Source organism: Myotis lucifugus, unplaced genomic scaffold (assembly GCF_000147115.1).
Source record: "Myotis lucifugus unplaced genomic scaffold, Myoluc2.0 scaffold_128, whole genome shotgun sequence".
In the NCBI taxonomy this organism is placed as follows: domain Eukaryota; kingdom Metazoa; phylum Chordata; class Mammalia; order Chiroptera; family Vespertilionidae; genus Myotis; species Myotis lucifugus.
Genome location: NW_005871176.1, coordinates 3443228 through 3462437, shown reverse-complemented (window position 1 = coordinate 3462437; position 19210 = coordinate 3443228). Strand labels below are relative to the sequence as shown.

The 19210-nt window shown below is 49.3% G+C and overlaps 2 protein-coding genes across 5 annotated transcripts; one reads left to right on the top strand and one right to left on the bottom strand.

The window, feature by feature from the left end:
* Positions 1-402: 402 nt before the first annotated feature.
* RPL11 (ribosomal protein L11) lies at positions 403-5603 on the bottom strand. Of its 4 annotated transcripts, none has more exons than XM_006094046.3 (6): positions 5464-5603; positions 4567-4717; positions 3687-3793; positions 2056-2187; positions 921-1031; positions 403-481 (listed from the first exon to the last, which is right to left on the bottom strand). In XM_006094046.3, exons 1-6 carry the CDS (start codon positions 5467-5469, stop codon positions 452-454), a joined length of 537 nt encoding a protein of 178 aa, XP_006094108.1. In that variant the 5' UTR covers positions 5470-5603; the 3' UTR covers positions 403-451. The 4 variants fall into 4 exon arrangements, with proteins under 4 accessions (XP_006094108.1, XP_006094109.1, XP_014315792.1 ...); XM_006094047.1 differs by having other exon boundaries at positions 4567-4714; positions 5464-5509; XM_014460306.1 differs by lacking the exon at positions 5464-5603 and adding an exon at positions 5195-5383.
* A 9369-nt stretch (positions 5604-14972) lies between these two features.
* LOC102419616 (bifunctional apoptosis regulator-like) lies at positions 14973-16427 on the top strand. The gene is given in 4 exon segments (XM_014460300.2): positions 14973-15904; positions 15906-15995; positions 15997-16023; positions 16026-16427. Coding segments are annotated over 4 exon segments (1350 nt in total). The 5' UTR covers positions 14973-15040; the 3' UTR covers positions 16395-16427.
* Positions 16428-19210: the final 2783 nt, after the last annotated feature.

Below are 19210 nucleotides of genomic sequence, written 5' to 3'. Positions count from 1 at the left end.
GAGTCTGAACAGTTAAACCAAAATTTAATCCCAAGCATCATACAGAAGCCTATAATCCCTTCACCAGGCATCAGTGTTAGTAAAATCTCTAGGGAAGAACAGAATCACTGAGTGAAACATGGAAACACTGCACCCTACCTTTAATCAAGGCTCTAACCCCAGCCCCAATCGTACCTTCCCCGCTAAAATCAGTCTCCTGTGACGACTGCACCACAGCTTATCAACAAGGCTGTGGCGAGCACAGGCAATGCTGTACAGCTCAGGCTTAGACCTGCCAGGAAACACTGGCATCCACTCGGGAAGACAGGGTTGTTACCAGCTATTCCCATCGAAGCTTTAATGGCTTGAGGTCCAAGGACTTGAATATGGCCAGGCTCCTTTCACAGAACACACACAGTAACGTACATTTCACTGAAAACATTTTATTGGCCTTTTGGATAGAAACGGGAATTTATTTGCCAGGAAGGATGATGCCATCATACTGAAAGAGAAGAGATTTATTTTTTCAGAACAGGAGGCAACAGCAAAGATTGCAGCAATGGCTAATGTTTCATTTGAGAAGTCAAATCTGATACATGGATTTGGCTCTGAATCCCATACCCATTCTGAACTAAACAGAAACGGGCCAGTTTTAACAACTGCTACACTGTGCTCAACTGCACTACATCCCCCAAGAAAAAGGGGGCTCTTAGGAGAGCCGTTTTCCCACCCTCCGAGCTATCAGCATTCATGGAGGTGGAGAAAAGCCCCAATTCTGGGTGTTCTTTTAAACCATTAACCCTGGAAGCCCCCACTTACCAAGTTGCTCAAATATTCTATCTCAAAGAAGCTACCAACCAATTGGTGGTAGATTTTGCATCCCCAAATCCCAACTCCACTCACCACATTCCGCCATTTCACCTGAGATAAATCAGCTTTACCTTCTGCTGGAACCAGCGCATGGCCTCCTCTTTGCTGATTCTGTGTTTGGCCCCAATGCAGCCTGTCCTGCGTTTCTTGTCTGCGATGCTGAAACCTGGCCTACCCAGCACCTGTCCCAGGAATAACCAACAGTCACCTCGCCAGCTCAGAGTCAACAGCAGACAGACAAGACTCACACATTGGAGAGATCGATCTTCAAGAGTCATCTGGTGGCCCAGTCATCCTGGAACTGATGGAACTGGTACCAGCACCCTGGACAACACACCACCACACACTGTAGGTTTGCTTTGGAGGGTGGAACTTGGCTGCACCTTCCCTCCTCCCTACCTCACTTCCAGTGGCAGCTAAGGATTCTCCACCACTGCTTCCCAATTTCCAAAGCACTTTTAATTTTTAAAAGCAATATTAAGAACAACCTTACTACATATGTATTGTAGAGAATTTAAAATTCTGAGAAGTGACAAAGAAATAGTTTTATTTCTCTCCTTCCACTTCAGAGCAAAAAGTCTTTCTTAAATTAGGTTTGCTGTTTCCTGACTCCCATTACTGTTTGGATATCTAACTCCGACAAGGGTGCTGCCATCACTCAGGTTCCACGCCAGTCAGGACTTCTGGTTTTGCTATTTAGTTTGATGGTTGGACCAAAGCATAACAGTAACACAAATGGTCATTCCTACATTGAAATCCCCACCTGAGACAAACCAACCACATCACCAAACCTGCCCTCTGGATGGAAGCCACCCTCCCGCAGGGGCTAAGGGAAGGAGCTGGAAAGAGCAGCCTCAGTGCAGCCAACCCAAATGCCAAATGAGGCGCCCAACACTCGCTCTCAAATTTTCAATTCAGTGTCTGGACAACACTGTCTCTTCCTCCATCTTACAGCCATATTGGTGGTTGCTAGATCCTAGACTTTAAGCTTCACAAGAGCAATGACCTTGTCTGTCTACTTCAGTGCTGCATCCCTAAACAGGGCACAGATGAGGCACATCTTCCAAAAGGAAAGAAGATAAAGGCAGACAACACTCAAAGTTTCAATCCAACACCTGAACATCAAAATAGCACACATGAAATGAAGGAGTAGCTGATTCCATGCTCCCTCCCAGAGAAGGAGTGGAAAAGACCAAATATTCATACCACATAGAAGTCCAGGCCGTAGATACCAATGCTTGGGTCATATTTGATCCCCAGATCGATGTGTTCCTGGATCCCAAAACCAAAGTTTCCAGTATCTGAGAAGTTATTTTTTCGTAATTCATACTCTCGCACCTGAGGAGATAAATGTAGCCAATCACACTCCTTGTCAACTCAAATCCCCCCAAAATAACGAACTTGGCTTGTAACACTCAGCACCGCAGAAATACAATTTGATCAGAAACAAAATCTGGTTTCCCCACTACACCAAATCACATCCCAACTATGGATTTCACAGAACTTTCCCAACTTTCCAAGGGCAGGGAAAACCCCCAGGAAACATCAGAGTATAGTTCAACTCTGCCAAATGCAGGAATAATCCTTTAGAAGTTCAGACATACAGATGACTCTGGCTGGGCACCTCAGTTGGTCATAGTGTCAACCCCTTACACAAAGGTTGCGGGTTCGATCCTCAGTAAGGACACATACAAGAATCAATGAGTGCGTGAATAGGTGGAACAACAAATTGATGTGTTTTTTTTTTCTCTCTCTCTCCCTTCCTCTTTTTAGGGAAAAGCAAATCAAAACCACAATGGAATAACATCTCACACCAGGCAGAATGGCTATTATAAAAAAAGATATGTGCCGAAACCGGTTTGGCTCAGTGGATAGAGCATCGGCCTGCGGACTGAAAGGTCCCAGGTTCGATTCCGGTCAAGGGCATGTACCTGGGTTGCGGGCACATCCCCAGTGGGAGATGTGCAGGAGGCAGCTGGTCGATGTTTCTCTCTCATCGATGTTTCTAACTCTCTATCTCTCTCCCTACCTCTCTGTAAAAAATCAATAAAATATATTAAAAAAAAAAAAAAAAAGATGTGTTGTCAGGATGTGGAGAAAAGGGAACTCTTGTGCACTGTTGGTGGGAATGTAAATTGGTGCAGTCACTATGAAAATCAGTATGGAGGTTTCCCAAAAAATTAAGACACACCCAATCCTATGTTCACTATAGCATTATCTACAATAGCCAAGACATGAAAACAACCTAAGTTGCTCAATAGGGGATGAATGGATAAATATGTGGTATATATACACATACAATGGACTACTACTCAGCCATAAAAAAAAAATCTTGACATCTGCAATAATGCCAAGGACTTTGAGGGTATTATGCTAATGAAATAAATCAGACAGAGAAAGAAACACCATCATTTCACTTACAGATGGGATCTAAAAAACAAAACTCCTAGATGCCAAAAAAAAGATTGGTGTGTGTGTGAGAGAGAGAGAGAGAGAGAGAGAGAGAGAGAGAGAAATGTGTTAAGAGGGTCAAGAGGAACAAACTTCCAGTTATAAAAAAGTCATGGGGATGTAACATACAGCATGGTGACTATAGTTAATAATACTGTGCTGCATTTTTGAAAGTTGCTAACAATAAATCTTAAAAGTTCTCATCACAAGAAAAAATTATTTTTTAATGTTGTACAGTGACAATCAGGTTTATTGTGATAATTTCAATAAATAGCATACTGTACACGTGAAACTAATAAAGTTATATGTTAATGACACTAAAAAAAAAAGGTACATGTGTTAAACTGGTGCTCGTTAGCATCACCCCATGCCAGGATGGGCCTCACCTTTAGACCTTTCTCCAAGATTTCTTCTGCCTTGGCCCCACGGACTGTGCAGTGGACAGCAATCTTTTCATTTCTCCTGATGCCAAAGGACCTGACGGTGTATCTGGCTGCAGGGTGGGGGGAACAGGGAGTCAGGGGTTGTCATACTCCCACTGCCTATTCCCCAGAACATAACCACCCCGACTCCAAAGAGATACTAAGGATCTATCCACACTCTGAGTGGTGGTCTTCTAACCAGTGCCACCTACATCTTTTCAAACACAGAAAGACTTTTCCCACCCCAAGTCACTCAGCCACACTTAGGGGAGGTAAGTTCACAACCAGAACAGGCCCCTAGAAAGGCCCCTAGAAAGGAAGGTGACCATTGTGTTCTACAAAAAAAAAAAAAAAAAAAAAAAAAAATTTTAGGGCAACAATAGCTAATGTTTGCCAAAACCTTATTGGACTGTCATCCCCATTTCACAGATGAGGTTCTGAGAGACTAACTTGTCTAAGATCGCAGTTGGCAATAAGCGGCGGGATGTGAACCCAAGGACTTGCCATATTCCACTATCTGAAAGCAACACAACCTGACCCTGTTCAGTGTCGCCTATATAACCTACTTGCTAATCAGGCCTAGTGCCATTCACTGCTTCCCCAGCACTTCCCCTCCGCCCGCTCCCTTTCTTGGAAAACCTTTGCTTGGGCCAGTCCTAATCTCCGCTCAGAGTAAAACCTTGTGGTCCAAACGCCACAACCAACCCTAAAAGGAAGGTATTTCTTGGGTTAGGCCAAAAAGTTAATGCTTTTAAGGGATGTCATCCGTCACTTTCAAAATGGGGCGCTCAAAAGGCTTGGCGGAGACCGGCCTCCAGCCCCCCGCGAGCCGCCACTCACTCACCTTTGGAGAAGACCGGGGTCTGGCCCGTGAGCTGCTCCAGGACCTTGGCTGCCCGCGTCAGTCGGTCCCCGCTCTCCCCGACGCAGATGTTGAGGCAGAGCTTGCGGATGCGCAGCTCCCGCATGGGGTTCTCCTTTTCCCCTTGATCCTGCTGTGAACAGCGGGCGCGGCGGTCACCACACGCGCGGCCCGCCCCGGCTGCGAGCGCGCTTTCCATACATTGCACGTTTCTCTCTGCTCAGCCCACCTCCCACCGGAAGCCCTAAGGACTGAGCAACTGTCGGGGCAGACAGCTCGGGGCCTTGTTCATTCCTCCACGCGCGGAAGAGGGGAACGGAAACGTCGGGCAGGTCCCGAGGTTACAGACACCGAGGAGGAACCCTCAGGGGCTCAACATGCAGGGTGACGGGGAGCGCCCCATTTTAAGGCCGATGAGGGGAAAGGAAATACAGAATTTAGCTGCTGAGGAAACGGGAAGCACGTGCTAGTGCCGCGTCCCCCATCCCACTCGGAAGCAGCGCCAAGACCGCGGCAAAAGGCCGGCGGCCCTTCCCGTGCGGAGGTCCCGGCCGAGGTTCCCCAGCACTGGCCAAGCCCCAGGTCCCCGGGACCGGAAACAGGTGCGGACCCCTTCGTTCGAGCCGCTCGCTCTCGCTGCAGCCCACGGCCCGTGCTTCGGGGCCTCCGGGCGGCTGCCCCAGCTCGCTCTGAGGAGGACGTGAGGGAGGCGCCGGGGGCCGGCTCCGCGCTCTCGGCCCGCGGGGCTCCGAAGTTTCGGGACGGCCAGCAGCGACGGCTCCATCCTCCTCGGGCTGCGGGCGAGGCAGCCCTCGGGGGCTCGGCCGGCCGTGGATGGAAGCGGATGAAGGGAAGCTAACCCGGGCCTGGGATACTCACCGCCATGATGAGAGACAGGAAGAGAGAGTGAAGTTTCCGGCGCAGGGCCTTATGGGACAGGAGGCGGGCTCTTTCCCACGCTAACCAGAGAGAAGAGGGGGAGAGAGAGGCGCGGCGTAGCGCCGGCTGCCCCCTCGTGGGCACTGCTAGCAACTGCAGGCAACGCTGGCGGACCACCAGCTTCCAGACTGGGTTTTACTTGGGCTTCCCGGCCCTCCTCCTCCCCTGGTCCAGTCTCAGGACCTGGTGGGTCTTGCGTGAAGAGACAGCCAGAACTGCATTAAATCAATCACACAAATTACAAAGTAGATAATTTATTCTGCAAAAAATGACATTTATACAGTTAGAACAGAGTGGCTTGAGTCCTGAGCTGTGAAGACAGGCAGATGTGGTCCTGTCTTGGCTAGCCAATAGCTATATGCTCTTGGACAGCTGACTAATTAGACCTCCTTCAACCTCAGTTTTCCTTATTTTTAAAATGGGCACATGATATTGTGAACATTAAATGAGGTAACTGTGTAGAGCATATAGTAAGTCCACAATAAGTGGTTACTCTTGTTATTAACATAACCCTACTGTACCCAAGCAACCCCCCAAAAAGTATTAGACATGGTATACAATTAAGAGAGGGTCACCTGCAGACACCAAGACTGCTTATAGGTCAGTCTCTGACAGACGAGGTCTCCAATCCTGACTGTAAGAGGGCTCCCTGACTTACACTAAATCCTTAGCAGAGGACCCAAGAGGTTACCAGGATCCATATCCCAGGCAGGAGCTGACCTTGAGTCAGCCAGTTCCTTTAACAGGAACCAATGGGGAAAGAAGAACTTAGAGGACTTCGGTGGGAAAGGAGCCAAGCTGCTTTCTTATGCTGCCATAATCCCCTTCTCTCCTCGTTAGAGGGGAGATAGAGGCCCCTAGATGTCTCTGTTCCATCCGTTGGGACAAAAGGGCACTCTGGGAAGCTGGTCTGAGGGCGGAGGGAGAAGGCCTCCCTTTGAGCCTCCTCCTTCAAGCAGCCACTGGCTCACCCAGAGCTGGGGCCTCAGCCAGACCTCCAGGAGAGGGCAGCGCCGAAGGAGGGGCTGCTTCAACCACTGAACACAACACATGATCCTGGTTTTCTTTTGCTGTGAAGCATATTTTTGGGGTAACTGACAAAATCTGAATGACGTCTGTAGACTTCACAATGTATCCATGTTAATTTAAAGCCCTCGTTCTGATTACTTAACCTTGGTTCCATAGGAGAATGTCCTTGGGTTTAAAAAAATACACATTCCATTTGGGGGTAAAGGAGCATCATAACTGTGGCTTACTCTCAAATGGTTCCGAAAAAAATATTGTACTTGCAGAGAAAAGGATAAAGCAAATGTGGTCGATTTAAGATTTAGGGAATCTAAGCGAAGTATACATGGGAGTTGGTGCAACTTCTCTGTGACTCTCAAATTGTCAAAGTGAAGTTAAGAAAATAATTTGAGGGAAACATGTCCCCTAGGAAGATAAAAGAGAGTTCATCCTCCAAAGTTCAGTCTTATTCTCTCTGCGCCCCCCCCAACTTTTTCCACTGAACTTCCCTCAAATAGCTCTCACTTGACCCAGTACCCACACTGTGTTGATGAGAATAGCTAATTAATTGCTGATTTACCATGGCCAGCAGGTACCAACTCACTTGACCTTTAACATCCCTGGGAGTCAGATACTATTGTTTTCCCATTTTACAGATGAACAAACAAGGCACAAGAAGTTTACTAAGTTTTATAGACGCTATTTAAGTCTATAGTCCAATGCCAGAGTCCAATCTGGTTCTAAGAGCGGATGAACCAGGTTAGGGCCAAAAGCCACCCCAGGGTTCCCCCTTTGCACCTTTTCCTCCCCAGGAGCCCAGCTCTGTGGTTCTTGAACCAGTCAGGTCCCCGAAAGGAAGCAGAGGGGACGGAATTAGCCCAGCATCTCCCACTCCTTCCTTGCTTGAGAGACATCCAGGTCAGGAGAGGCAGAGGCAAAAAGACTTGCTGTGCTTTACTCTCGGGACACAAATGCATCAGCAAAAAGAAAAGCGCATTATTAAGGGCAGGTTTAGGACACTCAGGCAACACGAGAGCAACTCCAAGGCTTCCCCTTGAGCCGTGGGGGCTACTAAAGACTTCCTCAAGGCAGCGGTGGCCCTGGCTTGGCTAGCTAATGGCCATATGCCCTTGGACAAGCAGACTTGTAAACAAGGGCATCATTGAGTATAAGACCTTCTAGGGCAGTGGTTCTCAACCTCCTGGCCCTTTAAATACAGTTCCTCATGTTGTGACCCAACCATAAAATTATTTTCGTTGCTACTTCATAACTGTAATGTTGCTACTGTTATGAATCGTCATGTAAATATCTGATATGCAAGATGGTCTTAGGCGACCCCTGTGAAAGGGTCGTGCGACCACCAAAGGGGTCGCGACCCACAGGTTGAGAACCGCTGTTCTAGGGAAATGACTTAGTATGACGATGCAGAATATGCATGCTTTTTAAGCAGTCATTGTATTTATCCCTCTAAAAACCCCAGCCAAAGCCCATCAGAGACATCATCTTCACCCTAAAAGGTGACACATCAGTTCACTGGACATACCGGACAGAAGAGGTACAGAAAGAATCAAGGTGCTTGAAGTTAAGGGCCAAGTGGGAGGCCAGACCATCAGAGCAGCAGGACTGGTCAGCACCTGGGCCTTAGGTCGGGCAGACGATCAGGATCCCGATGGAGTTTCTCCTTTCAGCCATAGGTCCTTGAGCAAATCTCTCGGCTTTGAACCTCAGGCTCCCGTCAGTGCCAAGGGAAACACCAGCCTCTTCCTCAGAACTTTACATTAAAGGCAGAGCTTGGAGAGGGGTCCTGGGTCACACACAGCAAACTCACAGCGGTGGGTCTGTCACTCGTCCTTGGTGAGGCTCTCCGAGGAGGGAGGAGGCAGTGACTGCCATCTCACTGATGGGGCCGGTGTTTGAATGGGGAAAGGGCTGGGAAGGGAGGTGAGGGAAGGCCTTGGTGGACGGGGAAGAGGCTCCAGAAGAGGAAACCTTCTTCCCTATAGAGAAGCAGACCATGCAGTGCAGAAACCACACAGAACACTTCTTGTCTCATGGACTCAAAAATGGGTGGCCCAGAGAAGGAAGCTACCATTTATATTTTTTAAATATATTTTATTGATTTTTCTACAGAGAAGAAGGGAAAGGGATAGAGAGTTAGAAACATAGAAAAATTTAGTAAGCATTTTTATATAAATAATTCAAACTCGTAAGGAAAAAAGGAGAGTATTTCCTCTTTTCACAGAGGGGACAATTGAGGGTCAGAAGGCCCAAGGCCCAAGGCCCAAGCCAGAAGTTGATGATGAGGCCAATTGTCCATTCAAACACCAGCCTCATCAGCGAGGATGAGTTCTTCCATGAGTTTGAGGAACTCGGCATTTCTTGAGAGCGGAGTCTAGACCAGTGGTCAGCAAACTCATTAGTCAACAAAGCCAAATATCAACAGCACGACGATTGAAATTTCTTTTGAGAGCCAAATTTTTTAAACTTAAACTATATAGGTAGGTACATTGTTATTAATTTAATTGGGGTACTCCTAAGGCTTAGGAAGAGCCACACTCAAGGGGCCAAAGAGCCGCATGTGGCTCTCGAGCCGCAGTTTGCCGACCACGGGTCTAGACCCTAACTCTATCTAGTCCGCTGACTGAATACTTTGTTTTCTTTCCAGCATCCAGAATATAGTGGGTGCTTAATAAATTCTCAAAAGGACATAACAATAAGACCCTTCATTTCTAAACTGAAATATGTGATAATACTTAGGGTTGGGGAACTGGGCATCAAGCCTTCAGGTTTCTGTTTTAATGTCATTATAGGAGAGGTCCCCTTGACCACCCGCTATAAAGTAATTCTCTCATGTCAAGGCTTCACCCTTCGTTAGCGTTTTCTTAGCATCTGCCACCATCCACTCTATTATACCCTGCCCTCCTCCCAGCAAGACTAAGTGCCATGAGTAGAGCTGCCCAACCCTCAGCACCAAGGACAGTGCACAGTGTGCGAATGTTCGAACACCGTCCAATGGCAGCTCTAACCTTCCTCAGGGGCATCTGGGCAGTATGTGTCAGAAGATTCCAAAATAATGCCCACCGTTTGTTTCATTGGGAACCTATTCTAATTAAATTATTGAGAACACATGCAAAGATTTATTTACCAAGAGGCTTATGGCAACTTTAAAAAAAAATGTTTTTTATTGCCTGGCCAGAGTGGCTCAGTGGTTGAGCATCAATCTATGAACCAGAAGGTCATGGTTTGATTCCCTGTCAGGGCACATGCCTGGGTTTTGGCCTTGATTCTCAGTAAAACTAGAAAAATATATTTAAAATTTCAATTCTCAGTAAACTAGAAAAATATATTTAAAACTTATATATCCTATCTAATAATAGACAAACATGGTAATTGACTGTACCTTCGCTACACCTCCCATCGGCTAATCAGCACGATATGCAAATTAACCACCAACAAAGATGGTGGCTAATTTGCATACTGCAGGCAGGGCAGGACAGCATGAGCTGGCTGGGGATCAAGCCCACAACTTGGGCATGTGCCCTGACCAGGAATTGAACCCTGACCTCCTGGTTCGTAGGTCGACACTCAACCACTGAGCCACACCAGCCAGGCTCTACTTCTTTTCCAAGAAAACCAACAGTTTCCAGCTCTAGAGCTGCCCTGTCTAATATGGTAGCTACTAACTGCATGTGGCTATTTAAATTTTTTTAAAATTCTCACCCGAGGATATTTTCCATTGATTTTTAGAAAGAGTGGAAGAGAGAGGGAAAGACAGAGAGAGAGAAACATGGCTGTGAGAGACACACATCGATTGGTTGCCTCCTGCATGCACCCGACCAAGGCTGGGAGCCTACAGCCGAGGTTCGTGCCCTTGACCAGAATCAAACCCAGGACCCCTCCGTCTGCAGGCAGACACTCTATCCACTGAGCCAAACTGGCTAGGGCTATTTAAAATTTAAAGTAAGTAAAATTTAAAATTCAGTTCCTCACCCACAATAGCTACATTTCAGGTGCTTACGAGCCCCATGTGGCTGCTAACCACCATGCTGAACAGGGTGGATTAGGACATTGCCATCAACAGGAAGTTCTCTGGGACAACACTGCTCTCGGAGGAGTCAGGTCTGGCCTTCTGAAACCTTGAGGCTGAGCCGTGGTGCCAGGAGGCCTGAGTTCTGGGCCCAGCTCTGCCACTGATTGGCTGGGCAGCCTCTGACAAACCACAAACCTCTGGACTGTGTTTCTTCTTTATAAAATGTGGGCAGCGATTAGACAAGGCAAGGTCACACACACTCTGACCATCTGGGGTCGATTCCGGGAGCTCTGAATTCCATTTCCAGTCACCTCCACCCCCACCTCTCAGAAAACTCAAACTTCTCAACTCTTTCAGTTTTCCCTGCCTACGAGAGGAGCTTGGATTAGCTCATTGACCTTCCAGCGAGTGGTGACCTACTGAGCCAAACCGGCTAGGGCAGTGGTCGGCAAACTGCGGCTCACGAGCCATATGCAGCTCTTTGGCCCCTTGAGTGTGGCTCTTCCACAAAATTCCACGTGTGGGCGCGCACGTACAGTGCCATTGAAACTTTGTGGCCCATGCGCAGAAGTCGGTATTGGACTCTAGGGCTTACTGTATATTTAAGGGACAACATCTGATTGGACCCGGCAGCTCACAGTCTCTCTAACAGGAACCTGGTTTGGCGTTTAGGGTCCGTGATGGTGAGTCTCTGCACGTGGCTGAGACTGTGACTGGGAGAAGCAGGAGTTGGTGGTGGCCACCCGGGTAGAGAAAGCCAGTCTAGAGGGAGGGAGAGAGCGAGAAGGAGGGGAGGAGAGAGAGGGGAGCACAGCAAGCCTCCAGGAAGAAGCAGAGAGAGGAACCCCAGTCCAAGCCCTGGGAGTCTGGGAGTCTTTGTAATGAATTCTCCCATTTCCTTCTTTTCTATTCACTTGTGTTCCTTGTCATCGGCACAGGTTGAAGTGCAGAGGTTTGGTGTATTATTTTTCTGAAAGCCAAATATGTTTCCAGCCCTGGCTGGTTTGGCTCGATGGATAGAGTGTCGGCCTGTGGACTCAAGGGTTCGATTCCGGTCAAAGGTGCATACCCAAGTTGTGTGCTTGATCCCCAGTAGGGGGCGTGCAGGAGGCAGCCAGCCAATGATTCTCTCTCATCACTGATGTTTCTCTCTCTCCCTCTCCCTTCCTCTCTGAAATCAATAAAATATATTTAAAAGAATATATGTTTTCAGTTAAAAACAAAACAAAACAGAAAACTAAAGAAAGGCGGGCGGACACACACACACACACACACACACACACACACCCGCCACAGCAAGAACAAACTGAAAGCAAAACAGCCACCAGTTATCAATTTGACACCTGTTTCTTGTGCACCTACTCGGTGCCAGGCACTGTGCCCAGCGGATTATACACATGACCGACCTCGTCTGATCTTCACAACAACTGGGTGGCGGGGAGTGGCTTCCCCATCTCAGAGATGAGGGAACTGAGGCACAGAGAAGTGCAGGGCCTCGTGCAAGGGCACACAGCCGGCGAGCAGCAGAGACAACGTGGACCAGGGCTGGCGAGATGGCAGTGAGCTGGTCTTACCTGTGTCCGCACAGCTCGAGCAAGGAGATTTCCTGGGTAGGGACCCGCTTGGCCCAGAGAGTGTAGCAAGCCAGAAAGATCACACCTTGTCATGAGGCGTCACTCAGTTATTCTGGCTACAAAGGGACACTGGACCTTTCCACAGCTGAGTCAGGGATCGGCTGCCTCCTGCACACCTCCTACTGGGAATCGAGCCCAGACTCACCTGGGAGTTTCCCCATCTGTGAGTCAGAAAGGGAGGGCGTTGGCCTAGATGCCCCTAAAATGCCCGTGGGGGACCCTCAGGGGGCCTGAGTCCACACTGGGGACAGGTGGGATGTGGCAAACATTCTGCTTGTCTGAATCGTCTTGGAGAAATCTTCTCTTCTCTGAGCCTTGTCTCCTCATTGGTAAATTGAGGCCAGACAACAATCCCTGCCTGCTAGCCTCCCAGGGCTGTTGGAAGGGAACGGGATCGAGGAAAGAGGCAGAAAAAGAGAATTGTGTGCGCCAAGCTGGGGAGTGAGCATCTTTCCATTCTTGGCCAGCAGGTGGCGCTATTGTGGCGCCAGTGTCTCAACCCCAGGTCTCCCTACAGTGGGCTCCCAGGTCCCAACCCACCGCTGCCTGCCCGTGCTTGGATGGGGACATTTGTTGCATGTGGCAAAGCTCATGGGGTGTTAATTAGGAGCCCAACTTCAGAGTCAATCCACCCAACTGGACTGATTCTATCCCTTTGAAAAGGCAATGTGACTGTAGGTAACTTCTTAACCTCTCTGAACTTCAGTTTCCCCGTCTGTAAAATGAGGGAGGCATCTCCCCTCTGCAGTCGGGCAGGCTTGATTTGATCTAGGATACAAAGCTCCCTGCAACCCCTGCAGGGGGTCAGTGCTCAGTAACGTGACTAGTACAACTGGCCTGAGAGAGCGAGGCAACCTCCCCTTCCGATCCCTCCCAAGCTGCCCAACTTGGACCACGTCCACTCCTGTCACCCACGTCCACTCCTGTCACCCTCACCCTCACCCTCACCCTCACCCACGTCCACTCATGTCACCCACGTCCACTCATGTCACCCACGTCCACTCATGTCACTAGGCTTTCACTCCTGCCCCTTTCTTCTGTCTGGAATATTCTCCTCCTCCCTGTTTCATGACTTCCTAGAAAATTTGGGACCTGTTGGGTTTTTTTTTTTTTTTCCTAATTGCATTTTTAGCCTTAATGAGGTATAATCTATATATTATAAAAATGTACTCATTTTGAGTGTACTATTCAATGCTTTTCAATAAGTCTACCAAGTTGTGCTCAAGTCTTAATTTTTTAAATCCTGTGTCTTAAATTTGACCTCTCTCCAGAGTCCAGACCTTCTATCCAATGCCCCTTGGACACTGTCACTTGGCTATCCCCTGGCCCCTCTAACTCGATACATCCCCAGCCAAATGCATCCTTCTCTTGCCCTCCTTTCTCTTCCAGCAATTCCCACCTCCCTTCTTGGCTTCTCCAGGCTAGCAGTTCTATCTTTCTTCCCTGTGTTCTCAGCACTTCGCCCAGGACATGGCATCTAGTAGATGCTCAATAAAAATATGCTCTATGCGTGAATGAAATAAACAGCAGCATGCCGTTACCCCAAGTGTGATTGCTCACCCCTCACTTCCCGCCTGCCAACCACCGATGACTCTATCTTAGAACTGCCTGCCTGGAGTCTGACCCTGCCTGGAGCCCTGCTGCCCCAGCCTCACACTCCTGCGGTGGCAGTGGCCTCTTCCCTGCCCTCCCCCATGCCCTACCTCAGTCTCCCCACTCTGGCTTTTCTCCCTCCATCTGGTCCCAGAGTGGCTTCTCAAACAAGCACATCCGATCTCATCACCCTCACCCTAAGAAAGTGCTACCCGCTCTGCTGTAATGAAGTCCAGATCCCCATCCCCACATGGCAGCCCTGCAGGACTTGGTCCCGGCCCATCTGTCCCGCCTGGCCTCACCCCTCTCCCCTCTCCAACTCTTCCAGACTCTAGTCACCCCAACCACACGAGCAGTATGACACCATGGCTAAAGGGCACGTCTGGAGGCAGCCTGGCTGTCGTTCACATCCCCACGGCAGCACCCCATTGAGCCTCAGTCTCTTCATCCATAGCATGGGAGTGACGATAGCACCGTGCCGGGAGCCGGTCCATCCTTGCTGCTTGACACAGTCGCTGCAGGAAAGAAACATCTGCACAGCATATGTTTCAAGGGACCTGGCGTATATAGCATATTGTTCTTAATATGTTTGCTCTCCTTAGTGCCATGTGTTTTAACCAAGGTCACCTCTCTGAGAAAGGTTGTTTCCCCAGGTGGGGATTTTTCCCTGAGGTTAGGGAGGGGATACAACCCCTTAACTAAATGCCAGGCGGGTAATCACCTCAACTACGAACAATCACCCTTAAGCTACATAATCTTTACTCCCTGGAATGGAGATAAGAAACGCCCTAACCTTTGTAATAGAAATTGACAGGATTAAAATCGGCTGGTATAAATATGGATGTAACAAGACAATAAACATCAGATCCTGATCAGATCCTAACCAGAGCTTGGCTGGAGTTCCTAACCAGAACTTTGGCTGGAGATCCTGGCTAGAGGTCCTGACTAGGCTGCTGATCAACTGAAAGCTGTCTCCGTGTCATTCCTTCTTCACCGACTCCGTCCACACCTTTGGGGACTCCTGGACCTGCTGGGGCTGGAGACTCGCCCGAATCTGGAGCTCAGAGTCTGAAACTCCCTCCCGATTGAAACCAACAACCGCGCCCTCCGCGCCGGCCCGCTCCACAGGCACCTCTGCACCTTAGTATTTCACCTCCGCACTGCGCCTTCTCTGAGTCTCGATTTAATGATGCTTTACAGCAGTTTTCTAAGTCTGAAATTTTCTATGCCTGTGAAACACACAATTTGCTAAGAGATGGAGGAGTCTCAGCAACATGACCTGAACACGATGACCCTTGAGAAAGATGATCCCCTCGAGAGCACCAGCCCTCAGATTTCTGTTAGTGAATTTTCTTGCCACTGCTGTTACGACATCCTGATTAACCCCACCACCTTGAACTGTGGTCACAGCTTCTGCCGGCACTGCCTAGCTTTATGGTGGACCTCTTCAAAGAAAACCGAGTGTCCAGAATGCAGAGAAAAATGGGAAGGTTTCCCCAAAGTCAATATTCTCCTCAGGGATGCCATTGAAAAGTTATTTCCTGATGCCATTAGGATGCGATTGGAAGACGTTCAGCAGAATAATGACATAGTCCAGAGCCTTGCAGCCTTTCAGAAATATGGGAATGATCAGATTTCTTTAGCTCCCAACGCAGGCCGAGTGAATCAGCAGAGAGGAGGGGGATTCTTTTCAGGAGTGCTCTCAGCTTTAACTGGTGTGGCAGTGGTCCTGCTCGTGTATCACTGGAGCAGCAGGGAATCGGAGCATGACCTCCTGGTCCACAAGGCTGTGGCCAAATGGACAGCGGAAGAAGTTGTCCTCTGGCTGGAGCAGCTGGGCCCTTGGGCCTCTCTCTACAGAGACAGGTTTTTAGCCGAAAGAGTAAATGGAAGATTGCTTTTAACTTTAACAGAGGAAGAATTTTCAAGGGCACCATATACCATAGAAAACAGCAGCCACAGAAGAGCCATCCTCATGGAATTGGAGCGTGTCAAAGCACTAGGCGTGAAGCCCCCCCCAAATCTCTGGGAATATAAGGCTGTGAACCCAGGCAGGTCCCTGTTCCTGCTGTATGCCCTCAGGAGTTCCCCCAGACTTGGTCTGCTGTCCCTCTACCTGTTTTGACTACACAGACACCTTCCTACCCTTCATCCACACCATCTGTCCTCTACAAGAAGACAGCTCTGAGGAGGACATCTTCAAACTTCTGGGATCTTAGAGAGCCCACATGGAAGCAGGGGGAGAGAATTTCTTTGTCAAATACTCCTTCCTTCCATACCAGCTGATTGCAGAATTTGCTTGGAACTGGCTGGAAGTCCATTATTGGACGTCTCGGTTTCTCATCGTCAATGCCATGTTACTGTCGGTTCTGGAATTATTCTCTTTTTGGAGGATCTGGTCAAGAAGTGAACTGAAGACTGTGCCTCAGAGGATGTGGAGCCATTTTTGGAAAGTATCAACACAGGGGCTTTTTGTGGCCATGTTCTGGCCCCTCATTCCTCAGTTTGTTTGCAACTGTTTATTTTACTGGGCCCTGTACTTTAACCCAATTATTAACATTGATCTTGTGGTCAAGGAAGTCCGACGGCTGGAAACCCAAGTTTTTTGAATGGCACTGCCCACGCTCTGAGGGACTCCTCCAGCCTCCCTGACATCTGAGCTTTGATGCTTGAGTGAAGAGGGGTTGGGAGTGCTCAACTTCCTATTTTCTTTCCCTAGTAAACAAGGTGCTGCTTTCTCTGTCAAAGCCTACAACCAGGTCCTCTCCCCCTCTGTCTATGTCATTGTGGCAGCAGGGACTGACATCCCAGAGCTGGGCCCTCCGTGGAGAAGAAACCTGGGTTCCCCAAGATATGTGATTAATGCCAGGGCCCCGCCAGCAGGCGAGGGGATCCCAAGGCAGTTGCTGGGCGTAGAGGCCACGAGGGTGTAGGCTACCAAGGAGACAGAACTGAACCTCACATCACCCTGCTTGGCCCCGGAGGATGGCTGGTTAGTCAAAGACGGGTAAGATTCCTCGGGGAGGAACAACCTAAGACAGGCACAGTCGCAGAGGGGCCGGCAGGAGAGAACTTGGGGGTCAACAAAGGTGGGGCACAGATCCTCACCCCCCTCCAACTATTCAGGGGCTTGAACACTTGCCCCTTCTGAGGGAGGTCTCCTGCCCCCATGGCTGCTTCCCGCTTCCCACGCCCAGCTCAGATCAGGACCCAGATAACAGAAAGAGACTTGGCCCAGCTCAGATCAGGACCCAGGTAAAGACAGAGACTGGCTGACAGCAGCTGCCTTCTCACTGCAACAGGACTTGTTTCCCATTTCTACCTTGGACCACAGGGAAAGGGGCAGATGAAGGAAAGGGCTGTGTCAGGATGCTGCCTTCTTCCCTTTCTTCTCCTTCTTTTTTCTAAACACTTCTATGCCTTGTAGTTCTTTTGCTTTCTTTTCTTTTTCTCTCTACTACCCTCCATCCTCTATAACAGCTGACCCAGAGGACACAGCTTACTCCTCCTTGGACACCGACACCACCATCAAGCACGGCCCTGATGGACCCTTTGATGCAGCCCTTCAACTCGCTGACGCTTTGGGAAGCCCGTCGCCAATGACACCGCCCACTAGCCAGATCAAGAAGGACAACCAAACCAACAACTTGAGGACAGCTGAAATCCCTTGACTGAAGAGGCCGGCAACCTCCTAAGGAACGGGGCTCCTTGTGCGCTTCATCCACTATGTTTATAGCTATGCTTATTGTCATTGCTTGCCAGTCTTCTTCCGAGGCTTAAACAGCCCAATCTGAGATGGCCACTGATTTGCTTGCGCTATCATTTAAAAAATAAAAAAGGGGGAATTTGCCGGAAGCTGGTCCATCCTTGCTGCTTGACACAGTCGCTGCAGGAAAGAAACATCTGCACAGCATATGTTTCAAGGGACCTGGCATATATAGCATATTGTTCTTAATATGTTTGCTCTCCTTAGTGCCATGTGTTTTAACCAAGGTCACCTCTCTGAGAAAGGTTGTTTCCCCAGGTGGGGATTTTTCCCTGAGGTTAGGGAGGGGATACAACCCCTTAATTAAGTGCCAGGCGGGTAGTTAAGCTACATAATCTTTACTCCCTGGAATGGAGATAAGAAACGCCCTAACCTTTGTAATAGAAATTGACAGGATTAAAATCGGCTGGTATAAATATGGATGTAACAAGACAATAAACATCAGATCCTGATCAGATCCTAACCAGAGCTTGGCTGGAGTTCCTAACCAGAACTTTGGCTGGAGATCCTGGCTAGAGGTCCTGACTAGGCTGTTGATCAACTGAAGGCTGTCTCCGTGTCATTCCTTCTTCGCCGACTCCGTCCACACCTTTGGGGACCCCTGGACCTGCTGGGGCTGGACCCCAGCAGCACCGACCTCGTAGGGTTGTTGTGGGGGTCACGTGAGATGATGAAGTAAAACACTTGGAATAGACGTGGTACATGGCCAGGACTCAACAAACGTTAGTTTCATTTCACTGTGGGCTCCCCAAGCACACAGTTTTGCGCCTCCGGGGTTCAGCTATAGAGACTGTCTTCCTCCTTTCTGTCCACCAGGGGGGGCTGCAACCCATTCCACAGCCCAGGGGAGATTTGCTCCATCGGAAGGCCTGCCCCAGGCCCCTCAAGTCAGCTTTAATCAGACCCTCCTCATTCACAGAGCTGGTCACACTAGGACCCCTCTTGCCACCTCCCCCGAGGCAAATCCAACACTAGTCATTTATCTCCCCTGCAGTTCTCACTCCGTCCCCTTTTCTGCATTCCCACCACCACCTCCCTTATACCAGCCACCACTGTGCCAACCTGCTTCCATCTGCCCCTTCAGTGCTCTTCCCAGAATGGACACCCACTCTGACCGCCCCTCCCCTGCAACCCTTCACTGGCTCCCAGCAGGGCCCACCAGACCCTGCGGGCTCTGCCCCCTCCCCAGCCACAGAGGAGACCCATTCCTTCCACCCACTGGGTCTCAGCCACACTGGCCTCAGGAGTGCTCCTCCCGTTCCCATCTCAGGGCCTTTGCACGTACTGTGTCTTCCACCTGGACTCCCCCCCACCTTCACCTCTTATGAAACTCCTTCAGATCTTTCTCTGACCCTCCCATCGCCACTAAATCAAGGTCCCCCATGATAAGCTTTCATAGCACCCTGTGCTTCCTCCTCTTACTCTCATCACAGTTGGTAATTATATATTTGAGGGGCTATTTGGTGAAGATCTGCTTCACCTACTGCCTTTGAAAGCTTCTTGAGCGCAGAGGGCTGTGTTGTTCCATTGTGTCCCCGGTGGCTGGGCAGCCCGTCAGTGGAAATGGGATGAATTGAAGTTTTGGCAATTTTCTTACGTGTCCCCTCTGCTCCCTAATAGGGCCCCCCAAGGGAAGGGCCATACTTATGTCTTGTACTT